Source organism: Asparagus officinalis, chromosome 6 (assembly GCF_001876935.1).
Source record: "Asparagus officinalis chromosome 6, Aspof.V1, whole genome shotgun sequence".
In the NCBI taxonomy this organism is placed as follows: Eukaryota; Viridiplantae; Streptophyta; class Magnoliopsida; order Asparagales; family Asparagaceae; genus Asparagus; species Asparagus officinalis.
The window spans coordinates 18,611,472-18,624,487 of record NC_033799.1 but is presented as its reverse complement, the minus strand read 5'-3'; the positions used below and the strand labels follow the sequence as shown (position 1 = coordinate 18,624,487).

At 36.6% G+C, this 13,016-nt stretch overlaps 1 protein-coding gene and 1 pseudogene across 2 annotated transcripts in view; both read right to left on the bottom strand.

The window, feature by feature from the left end:
* LOC109845313 lies at positions 4,473 to 5,548 on the bottom strand (annotated as a pseudogene).
* Positions 8,121 to 13,016, bottom strand: part of LOC109845478 (chromatin modification-related protein EAF1 B-like) — a 20,423-nt gene continuing 15,527 nt past the window's right edge. For both annotated transcript variants that reach the window (XM_020414723.1, XM_020414724.1), the window contains exons 20-23: positions 12,006 to 12,221; positions 11,560 to 11,920; positions 9,590 to 10,845; positions 8,121 to 8,553 (exon numbers count right to left, since the gene is read on the bottom strand). In XM_020414723.1, coding sequence (XP_020270312.1) covers positions 9,661 to 10,845; positions 11,560 to 11,920; positions 12,006 to 12,221 — 1,762 coding nt within the window. In that variant the 3' untranslated portion in view covers positions 8,121 to 8,553; positions 9,590 to 9,660. The remainder of the gene's footprint in view (positions 8,554 to 9,589; positions 10,846 to 11,559; positions 11,921 to 12,005; positions 12,222 to 13,016) is intronic.

The window sequence follows — 13,016 nt, the reverse complement described above, 5'->3', positions numbered from 1 at the left end:
TGTTTAGATTCAATCTTAAAAACATGTATTGATAATCATAAAAAACTTATGGACCCACTATGCACACTTGTATATCAAAATTTACAAATGCACCATTTGCAGCTGAAAAGACCATTTAACTAAATTTTGTTACGATGCACACAAATATTCTAAGACTAATGCTTCTTGTGCACCTCATAAGGCTTCTTCATCACACACACATGCACATACACCTATTGTTAATCATAAGCATACTCATGTGTTTAAATGTGATTTTTATGGTCGCTTTGGCCATTTGGCAAAATTTTGTTTTGATTTACAAAAGGTTTTATATTTGCCAAATGTTTCTAAAAGGCCACATGTGTTTGAATGTAGTCTTTGTGGTAGAATTGGTCATTTGACGAAATATTATTTTAATTTGCAAAAAGCTTCAATTTCGTAAAATGCTCCAAGTAGACCACATTTGTTTAATAATGTTTCACATTTGCAAAATGATCTTAAAAGACCATCCTTATTTGCAAATGTTTCTCGTGCACAAGTTATTATTCAACAAAATTAAATGAGCCTCTTTCATTGCACTTATTGCAATCAAAAAGGTCATTTGCATAATCTTTACTTTGACCGTATTCGTGCACCAAATGCGCTCAAAAGGGATCATAATCCTAGGACATTGAGCTTAAATAATAGGAGTCATGTCCCTAAAATTTTTGACACCAAGAATATTTGGGTGCCAAAACTTTTTTGATTTTTAAACCAATATTTTTAGCATTTTTTATTTTTTTTCTTGGTTTTGAAAAATGTGTTTTGAATTTTTTTTGAAAATAAAACAAAATTTTAAAAGTCAAGACTTTTGTTTTTTTATATTAGCCCCCCCGGGTTTATTGGTTATTTCCAAATCATGTTTATTAGGTACTAAAAATGTTTATATGGGTTGGAACAAGCTCAAGAGCTTGATAATATGGTTGCCTCTCTTGCTTTCTTGTTACATATAACAATTTGGCTTATTTTTATCCTAACCATATTTTCCTTTGGTATCATTTGCGGCTTTAAGGATTTATTTATAAATCATTGGTTTTAATTTTTGGTTTTAATTTTTAGTGTTTAATATATATCTTATAGATATGTTTTAGACCCTTGTGACACTTTGTCTTAATGATACATATATATGTGTTCACTTGGTCTTCCTTAATGTGAGTGGTGTTTAGCATGATTTTATATTTATGCTTGCTCACATATGTTTACCTTGTTTTTGTATTGTTTCTAAGTGGTTTGTGCTTATGAGATCATTGTGAACACATTGGTGATAGTATTTATATGTTTGAGCTTATGGATCATCATTTTTGTGCTTTATAATGTATTCCTTCATGTGTTTTGTCTCTTATGTTTGCTCACATTAGCTATCATGTATACATATTCTTGTGTGGCAAATGTATAGACATATGTTGTTGCTTGCCATAGTCAACATTGTATACATTTTATATGTCACTTTGATAGGGGGGAGCTATTCCCTATATTGTTTTATACTCACTTGTGCTTTTTGTTAGGGGGAGCTTTCGCTCTCTTCATTCTTGTTGTTTCCCCCATTTTTGATGTTGACAAAGGGGAAGAAACATTGTGAGTATAGCTTTGGTTTTATGCATGATGCTTATAATTTACATATTCTTTTAGTATCATGCATATTTTATATCTCTTTTAGTAACATTGTTTGTCATCATCAAAAAGGGGGAGATTGTTAGCCTTATTAGATCTCATGTTTATGAGCCTAATCCATAATATTGTTTTGATGATTACAAACAATTTCTAACAACGTATGTCGAGTGTTTCCATTTGTTTTGTTAGGTAATCTACACAAACATTAGTTAGAGGTTGGATGGATTACGCTATAACGATCATATCAAATGGAGGTTGGCGGAAAGATAGTGGAGTGAAGCCTATGCACAATTCAAGTTCAAGCTTCATCCGCAACCAAGTTGAGCTACATCAAAGATCTATAGCTTGGTATAATTAGTTTAGGTTTATACTTACGTGTTGATACTTTAAGCTCAATTATATACACACATACACATACACATACACATACACATTTTTGGTTTTCAAGTTAATATAAATATGAAATACATATACTTGTTAATATACTTGCATATTTCATATTTATTATTTTTGTTTTGGTTTAGCTATTCAAATATGAAACAATAGATATATTCATATACATACTCATACGTTTTATATTTATCATTTGTGTTTTTGTAAATACATATATTATACAAAACATTATTTTTGTGGAAATATTGTGTTATTGGTTTATGGACTTAACAATCATTATATACATCTTTTATTAAGTCTATAAAATTATTTTACAAAGTTTTAAAACTTGGTTTATGTCAAAACATCAAATTTCAAGTATATCAAGTTTTCATGTTTTGGACATTTTTGCAAAACATAGAGTTTTCACTATTGGGAGATGCAATTTGAATTTTTTTTTTGTAACATGTTCATTATCAAGTTTACAAGTATTCCCCAAAGTTTTACAATTTTTAAAATTTGTTTGATATTTTTTAACAGGGTTTCAAATTAAAAAAAATTACATTTCAGGTTCTGTGTCAGTTTGCGGTCGCCCGGCTAGGTAGTCGCGGTCGACCGACCAGGTGCAAATTCCCAGATCTGCTTCTCAGGCTCTCGCGGTCGACCACCACGGTCGACCAGCTAAAGTCCAGAGACTATACTCTTCGCGGTAGCTGTTGCCTGCTAATGGCTAGTTCTAGATTCCGATTTTTGTTAGGTTTTTTGGTCTTTTCTTGCTTTCTTCTTGGCTTTGGGATTTCCTATATATACCCCCTTGAACTTAACATTCCCAAACTAATGAAGAAAAGTTTTAAGTAAGTTTAAGAGAGTTTTAAAGTTTTGTTTAAGTGTATTTATAAGTTTTGTTTGTGAAGAGATTTTCACAAGAGGAAGAAGAGATCATCCTTTAGTATTTGGGATTTCATCTCATCTCTCTCTCTCTCTCTCTCTCTCTCGTCATTAGTGGAGAAGTTTTCTAAACTCAATTCTAACTTTATATTTATATTGTTCATTGATTATCATTTTCACTAAGCTAGATTTTCATATTAAGTTTAGTTTGATTTTATACTCTTTGTTTACACACACAACCATTGAGCTTTTAGTATTAACACATTGAGTGTAATTTGGGTTATGGTGAGTGTATCTTTGAGAGTGAGCTTACATAGAGTTCTTATCCATTATAGAGAACAAACTTTGTTATTGAGCCTTAATTGTAAGATACACTTTGTAATACAATTTTACACCGAGAGGAGTGTGGTGAGAGACGAGGTCAATTCCAAGAGAAGTGACGTCGATAGTAAAGCCTAGGGAGATGTTGTAAATCCGAGCACTTGAGGAAGAGGACACGGGCTAGAGACCAACACTTAGAGGGTATAGAGTGTGATTGCAAGAGTGTGAGTTGTGAAAATTTTCGGTGAGTTAGAAAACCGAGATTGTGATGTGTAAACGTTTTTGGGTGAACATCGAAAACCCATTTGTAATAGTGGATTCTTCTCGGGAGTGGGGAGCGAAGACGTAGGTCGGAAGGACCGAACTCCGTGATCATTTCCTTTTGTTTGTGTTTGGCTTTGACGCATTTATTCTTATATATTTTCATATCGCCTATTGTCTCATGTTTATATCGCTCTTAGTTTAATTCCATATCCTAGCTCATATCTTGTTGTATTTCATACTTGCTAGGATAATTTGTTTATTAGTTTTAAATTGGCTTTAAATTATATTAGATTAGCATAAATCCTATTCACCTCCCTCTAGGGTACTTTCAAATGTAAGAAGTTTTGTGTAATGTACTTGTTTAGCTGGGGTATACCGTTTGTATTTCCTATAAAATGTCTTGGTGCTACAACTATTTTCAGCTGGATAACTTTTAGCTAAACATGTTTAACTTTTATTTGACTACGTTAACTTTGAGATGAACATGTTGGCTTTCAACTATACACGTTGAATTTTAAATTCTATAGAGTTTAATGTGAAGATGTTAACTTTCAGCTGAATATATTAAATTTAAGCTAAAAATGTTGCCTTTAACCTGAACATGTTAACTTTCACGTGAGCATGTTAACTCTCATTTGTATATGTTAACTTTCAGGTGTATATGTTAACGTTCAGGTTTATATGCTAACATTCACGTGAACATGTTAACTATCAGCTGTATATGTTAACTTTCATCTGCATATGTTAACTTTCTTACGAACATCTTATATTTCATCTCTGCATGTTAACTATTAGCTGAATATGTTAACTTTTAGCATAATATGTTAATTTTTACTGTTACATGTCATCTTCTTTATAACATGATAACATGCGACTGAATATGTTAACTTGTCAAATGTACATGTTAAGTATTAGCTTTTCCTGTTGACGTTTAAGTAAACATATAGCTTTTCATTTGAACCTGTTAAATGTATGTTGTATAACGTAAATATGTGGTGGCAAAATACCAAAAATACAATAAGAACAATAAATGTCAAGCTTGCTGTAATGTTTGTCATCCACATCAACTACTGTTTACACAACTAAATTAATATACTCAGGTCCAAAAGCCTTACCAAATGAGCAAAGATGCCTTGCCCATGAAACGAGATTCACACGCTCAAACTCCGAGGTAGGTGAAGCTGATCACACTTGGAGTGGGCGTCGCCCAAAGATGAGAACCAGAAGCAGAACACGAAAGGTATATATAAATATCGCATTTCTCAGATGAAGGGCCTCCGCCATCATATTCTGGTGCTACATAGCAAACAGTACCCCTCCTCATGCTCGGGGCACTGCTGATCGTGCCGCCACTCTCGGGGATTTCAGTGCCAGCATCCCAATCCTGGCTTCTCCTCCTCCCTGTCGCCACTGAGGCCATCCATCCACCACTCTTGACTGCATCTGCTCCAATTCTTCTTCCTCCTCCTCTTGATCTTTCTCTCTGATGGCAATCCACAATCCTCATCACCCTCCTGCCACCAACGAGGGTGCTCTCCTCCTTCAATATTGCTTTTGCATGCACTTAATCATCATCCTCTTCGATCCTCTGCTGTTAATTTCTTGGTGAGCTCTTCACAGTACTCCTCTCGCCACCACTCCTTCGCTGGCCTGCTCTTCTTCTCCTTCTTCATCCAATGAAGCCCACCACTCCAATCCCTGCTGATGTTTCCTACGCTCTGACTTCCCCCGAAGTCTTCGGAAAGCAGCCCTTGGATGAAACAGTCGAGGGTCCGGTGATCCAATCGCTCTTCGGTCGTTCTTAATTTCTTGATCTCCGATCGATCGGCGAGCCAGAGGAAAGCATCTTGCCGGCGATGGAGAGCTCGTTATGAAACTCCCTCTCGCCTTGAAGAGAGCCTGAATCCATTAGCTTGACGGCGATCTTCTGGCCACACGGAACACGGGCCCGAACCAACCCTGACCGAGTTTGAGAGGGGGGGAGAACGACGACGTGGCACGGCTGAGCTATGTGTAGGTGAACCGGCGAAGCGGGTTTGGATCCGAAACGGCGACGGCGGGTTTGAGATCGGACGCGAGGTCGGGCGTATTTGTTTGCAGCGGAAGCGACAGTAGAGGTATTAATGCGGGACGCAGGCGACGAAAATAGCATGGCTTGCAGCGGGTGGCAGCGTGGACGAGGATTCTTGGGTGGCAGATGATGGTTGACGCATTTTAGGGCATTTTGTAAACAAATTGCTGTGGAAAGAAATAGGCACTGAAAACTTAACTATTTATTTTGGGGCCTTCTGTTACATAAAAAATAATATGGGTCCGGTCACACCCTTTTTATTTTTTTTTTTTGGAACTTAACATTTTTTCCGTGTGTATATATATATATATATATTATATATATATATATTATTATATATTAGAGAATAATGGAGGTAGCTGGCAGCCACCTACCCCCGTGTGGTAAGCTGCAAGTGTATGACATGTGAGCCCCCTACTAGTCACATCGGGTGGGGCTCACATGTCATACTTGCCAGCTCACGGGGTAGTGAGCTGCCAGCCTCACCTTCATTATTTCTCTATATTATATATTATTATATATGAGATAATGGAGGCTGAGCTGGCCCAGCCTCACTACCCCGTAGCTGCAAGTGTATGACATGTGAGCCCCCTATAGTCACATCGGGTGGGCTCACATGTATACACTTGCAGTCACGGAGTAGGTGAGCTGCCAGCTCACCTCCATTATTCTCATATATATATATATATATAATATATAATATATATATTATATATATATATTATATATATATATATATATATATAAAGTAAGTTATAGTAAAATACAAAGAACTTACACTTCATGCCAAGCAAGCGAAATATAAAGTGAGTGTTTAAAATTCATTCAGTGGAGTTTTTGGGTCTAAGAGTCATTATAGATCATGATGCTTTTACGAATAAATAATGGTATGAGCTCTGCGTTTATTAATTCAAGAAAAGAAATCCAGGCTTATAGCCAAAAATTCGTTTTGAAAGTTGGTGGATAAAAATAAATAGATGCGAAAAAAAAGCCATCTATAGTTCACCATGCTGCATCATTAGTGCAACACTCGAACCCAAAAAAAAAAAAAAGCTTAAAACATTGACTAAATTTAAAAATATACCATATACCTAACTACTTAGAGAACAAAAATATAGCAAGTTACAACAGAATGTAGCAACTCATATCGTAAAAACAAACTACTTAAATACAAATTGAATTTAAAAATAATTCATCGGAGTATTTTAGTTTTAGGAGTGATTTTAGAAGTTGGTGGGCTTAAAAATAAGTGGAGATAAAGCATTGGATTTAAAAATAAGTGAAGGTATCTATTTAAATAAATAAACAAAACACTATTAACATATTAATTTTATTTTTCTAGTTTCAATAATATTTTTCTAACAAAATATTATATTTTACTTAAATGCTGACATGGATGCACTTCCATAGTGTTGGTCCACCTCATGTGTTCACGTGGGCCAGCAAGAAGAAAAAAAAGGTAGAGATCACATGAGACAGCAATCAAAGAACGAAAGATTGGGTGGACATTTTTGCTTTGTCAAAAGTTACGGCTCGTCTCGTTTCTTTCTCTTTGTCAAACACGTGGGTCGGCAAGTAAGTAGAAGGACGGTAGGAAAACAAAGAAGGTCAGCAAAGGGACCCATATACTTTTGACAAATTGGAAGATGTTGAACGAAATTCACGGCAAATTTCGAGGAGAGAGGAGGCCGGTTTCTTCTATAAATAGAAGACGCTTCGTTCATTTTTCAATCATCCGAAAAACAAGAAACAACAAAGTGAGAGCCTCAGAAACAGAGAGTTTATCTGAGAGAGAAAAATAGAGAGCTAATTTGTGAAGTTCTATCCACAAATTGAAGTTGTGTTATTAGTCAAATTTGTGAGAGATCCACCTAAGAGTGAAGTGTGTAACCATTATTATTATAGTGAAAGTTTTTAAATGGCCTACGGGTCCCGTGGTTTTTCCTTCTTTTCGAAGGGTTTTCCACGCAAAAAATCTTTGATGTTATTTTTGTCTCATTTAGTTGGGAAAATTATCCTGGGATTTGTCAATCTTTCCCAACACATAACCGTAAAGCAAACTGATTCTCACAGTTACAAATTGACTTTCAGTTGGTCTAACAAAACATTATATTTGAGTAGCCTGGAAATTTTAATGTTTTCTTGTATGAAGACTTCACTTGCATATAGGATTTGTTGCCATTTAATAGACTATTATTTTACACCAATCGCAAGATGGACAATACCCAACCATCAGTTTTTTCGATGGACTTACTCACGACTATATATATCTTGCGAATTAGTTAGTACACAATCAACCAAGAAAGTACGAATTCACACAAAAGAAAATGAGTACAGTTCGCAAGGTTTAACGTAATTTACAAATAATAGAATTCACGTCATACCAAAGGATAAATAGTCAAAAATCAGAAAGTCATAAGGTTAGATTCAGATGATCTAAACTCTTCATTTTAATGGCATTTTTAATTCAATTCTTGTGCTCTTCAATCAACCACTAACAAGAAACTGAGATGGATACAAATGAGGTTGTATCTATTTAATTTCACATATGACAGACAAAGTTATGCAACATGAATCAGGCTCCAATTTCCGCACCTCCTTTATATGAAATTAAGCCACAAAGATTAAATTCTTTTGATACATTAAATTTCTGTACAGTTTTCCATCAAAGTGGCAAATCAAGAGGGGGAGTAAAAAAAAATGACTATCACATTTTGTACAATATTTGGTTAGAGAACAATGTGGGGCCATACATTATCCACATTAGCATGTCATGGCTACAATGCTACTGTATAAGCCCATAACTAGATAAAAGGTCTTCTCGCTGCACAAAAATTTACAAATGCCATTGATCGAACAATTGACTCGGACCGCGCAATCGCAATGTATTGAGACCAGCACCGGGTACAAGAAGAGGAAACATGCAATAAATGGTCCCAAAACTGAGCAAATAAGATTAACCCCATCTTTCTGACAAGGGAAAGACAGTAACTCTGAGCTTTCATCATCTGAAAAGTATTGAATTTGAGCACATAAGCATATGTAAAATTCAAAAAGTATGTTCCCTTATCAGGATTTGTCGTCTTCAGTGAAGACCAAATCAAATAGACAAACATAACATAAACTTATCAGTCCACTTTTTTCTAAGCCGTTGCTCTAAAAGTATGTCTTCAATTCCTAAGCCAAACACAAATCTTCACACTTCAGACTGCTCTTTTCTCCTGTACCATGTGTAATAACGTTGGTGTTTATTATGGATGTTCTTTTATGCAAGAAGAGGAAGGAGGTTTGTAATGATAGAGAGATGGCATTACAGTGACTTCACATCAGCAGGGCGCAGCAGAAAAGGTGAACATTTGTTATTTTTCTGATAGTTTCTTCTATAGTTTTGATAGATAGATATCAATTTGGTGGTAGTAGCAGCTAACACATTGTCGGTGCAGTTTGTTTTAGTTGGTTAGAAACATTTTGGTTTTGCTTATATTGGCTTTTGACATTTTAAACCAACAGCGTGGTATATGATGTGTCTAGGCTTTCGACTGGTGGAATTTACATGGTGTAAGATATTTGGATATGGATGCACTATTCTTTAGGATGAAAATATACATTTTATTTGACAAGATAAACCTTGTACGTATCATCTGTTAGATCTTGAAGCTAGGATTTAACCGAAAAGAAGAAAAAGTAGAGGGAAATATAACAGAGAGAAAGCAGTGGGGATGTTGGATTAGACCACAAGCATAGGAGTTGGTTGAGAAAAAAGACGAAGAACCACACTCACCACACTCACGCATCCTCTTCCAATCCCAAACAAAAAGAAAGAAACAAAAGCAGAACAGAACTCCCATATAAGAAAGAAACATTGAGAGAAAAGAAAAAACTCATCCTTTGATAATGGTAATGCAACTGAAAATAAACAACAGTTTTCTAATTCTAAGTATAGATTGTGCTGAGACCGTAAAAAATTGAATGCTGTCCAACAAGTAAATCTAGCAAGATTATTAAGTATAATTAAGTGTAATATGGCATGAGTTTTAGGCTTACCTGTACGTCAATTTTACAAGAGGAACATGGCCACTTTCAAAAATAACAGACCAGTCCGTTGATAACTACTATCAGCCTGATCCCAACTTTGAAGGTCGTGCATATTTATTACCCTGCATCCCTTGTCCGTGCGGATGCTGGGATTTCTGTTGCTGCTGCAACTGCAACTGTGATTGAGATTGTTGTTGCAGTTGCCAATGATCCCGAGTTTGAAGGTCAGTTCCTCCTGAGGGTGAACTAGTCAAGTGAGTGGTTGGAGTGGGTGAATTCACATCATGCGATGGCTCTGTTTTCCTCTGAGTTGAAGAGGACATCAAAGGAGCAGAACTTGTAGAAATAGGAAGTGATGTAGTTGGAATCATCTGATGGACTTGCACTTGATCGCCTGAGGATTTTACTCTACCATCAGAACTCAAATGTCCACTCTGCTGCATCATCCTTTGTGTATTTTGATTTATCTGATGCTGTAGTTGTGGTGGTGTCGGAGCAGACAAAGGATTTAAAGGATGTGGAGATATCTGGTTTGATGATTGAGAAGGCAGCCCATAATTTGATTTGTGCTGGTTTGAGGATTGCGGAATAGCTGAATTCAAACCTGAGCTACCAGGAAAGAAACCCCGTTCCATCTGAATCAAAGGTTTATCAGAAACTTGTGAGGGATCAAAAGTTAGGTTTTCATGTATCAGCATTGAGCCCCCACCTACACCCTTCACAAGCTCAGCTTGCTGCTGCAACTGTTGCTTATGTTGCTGTCGGAGTCTTAACTGCTGCTGCTGCTGCTGCTGCTGCTGTCTCTGCTTCATGACCTGATTTGATAACCCAGGACTTCCTTGTGACTTACTTTGCATCTGCTGCTTGTTATGTTGGGCTTTTGCAGGAAATGGAAGTGAAGAGGAAGATGGCTGGGGTTGCTGTTGCAGCTGAGAACTACTCTGAACTGCTGAATACGGTTGCTGAACTTGAGGCATCAACCGCTGCTGGAGTTGCCTCTCTTTAGCCAGGCGGATGGCATAAGAATGCAGCTGTGGGCTTGAACGGTTCATGCCTTGAATGTGAGTGTGGTTTGGGTTTCCAAGAATGTAAGATTGCTGATGCTTTTGCGCTTGATAAGAAGAGAGTGATGAAGGCCTTGTTATAGTAGAAAATTGGGTGCTCATGGCACTGAAAGGAGGCATAAGTTGACCGTTCCCTTGCGAGATATGCAGAGGGATTTCTTGCATCGTCATCTGCCTATGGTCCTCTGTGTTCTGACCAGGCTACATTACCAGTAATTTCACATACAAAATTTTGATCAACAATCACGTGATCAGTACACAAGTTTCTTAAGGTACAAAAGCATAATGTTTAAATGACAAAAGATTTAGGATGTAACCCAGTAAAATATCAACAGATATCCATTTGAGCAATGTCATTAGCTCACACCTAATATTAGTGTATTAAAAGGAGCTTGATGGCCAGAAGAAAAGGGTCAATGTAGATGTCTAAAAATAGCGGCAAAACTCACCTTATTCATCCTAGTATTACCATCAAAATGGGACTTGTCTACAGAAAGTAAACTCCACAAAAAAATTGACAAGATTTTTATAACTATATTGACCAAGAGAGTGACGGGAAAAAGAAAGCCTAGCTACAAACTTTAACAGCCGGTAACAAGCAAATTTTTCAAAAAGTTTACGATCATGCAACATGGAAGAAAACAGAAAATTTGCCGATATACAAAAATTAGACAAAAAAGGAGAAGCATAAAAGAAATGATGAAGGGAATTTCATTCATCCAGATGATCAAGGTATAGTCCAAAAGCCACATATCCATTAAACAAGGCCGATACTACACATCAAATGAGAGAAGGTTTTACTGAGAAAGAAAATAAATTGGTTTAAATAACAAATGAATGCAGTGATCTTAAACATGAAGTATTAAAATGAAGTGATAAACTTTATGAAAAATTATACTAAGAACAAAAGTTTACCTGTGGCCTTAACATTGAGTTCTCTGGGCCTGAAAGAGTACTAGGATGGGTGTTAACAGGATTGGGCACTCCTCCACAGCTTGCAAGCATGCCACCAGAAGAAACCATGGGCATGCTTTGAGAGAGTATTGGCTGAAAGCCTGGTCTAGACATAGGCATGGTTCTACCACCCATCATACCCATACCATTGCCAGTGGATAACATGTGAATACCTTGATCAACTCCTACAGGTAAAGAGCCAGGAACAGCCATGCTAGCTTGCTGATTATTTCTTCCGGAAAGAACTGGAGCATAATGCATTTTTTGTTGGTCATCAACAGGTAAAGAAGCTGCTCTATGCATGAAATACCTCTGTGTATCCCTATGAGGATACAACCACGAAACATAAAAATCAAACTCTTAATACAATCAACAGTTAGAAGATAGGTCAACTGGTTGTATATTACCTAGCAGGGGGATTTAGTGGTGTAGAAGGTGACGGTAAATTACTTCCTGGGACAATTCCAGAAGATCCCAGGGACATAGTGCTAGCATTTGATGTAGGAAGAGAAGGTGAAGGAGAAACTTGATGAGTTGGAATTGCTGCACCACTTGTATTAGACCCCTGACATCCAAGCGCAACATCTGGACTTGATGTAATAGCATCACAAAGATCAAGTGGCCTGCATCGCATATAAAAACCAAGGTTTTAAATGTCGGATATCGGATTCATGTCAGACAGCCAAAATTCATGTCGGATAGCAGAAATCGGGGATATGTCAGGGGCCATATACTAAATATCGGATTGCCATATCCGATGGATTTCTACTCAATTTTGGTCACCAAGATGGAATGCACTTGTCTTGTTATAACTTATCCTACTTGAGTTGAGTATTCATCATCAAGATACGAGTCGTTTTCCATTTCTTGAAGGGAAACATTAGAATATTATGCCAACAAATAAATAAAATACACATTGTCAAACTAGAACTTTCGAAGTGCCTTGCATAAAATTAACATAAAGTGAAGTGCCTTGCATAAAATTGACATAAAGTGTTGGACTTTGAATTGATTTCAAGCTACGGTCCAAACTTATTGTTTACATCACGCTTTTATGTATTCACAATTTCAATTTGTAGAGACGAAGACGAACGAGAGGAGATCGCAACGGAAAAGAGAGCAATATTTTTCTCTTTGCCCTAATCTATATTATATGCTATCGGGTTACTGTGGGAATAAAAGGCTAAAAAAAGAATTAATCGGGTTACTTTTGAGTACTAAACCCAAACCCCAATACTTATCAACTCAAAAAAAAGGCTGATTTTGATTTTTCAAGGCTGAAAATCAGCCGATATATTCGCAATATCCCCCAACATGTCCGACATGGACCTCAAAAATGATATCCGACTTGAAATGGCCATATTTGTGTGGCTCTAGCCTCTGATCCGACATGTCAGCCGACATGTCCGACATGTCGG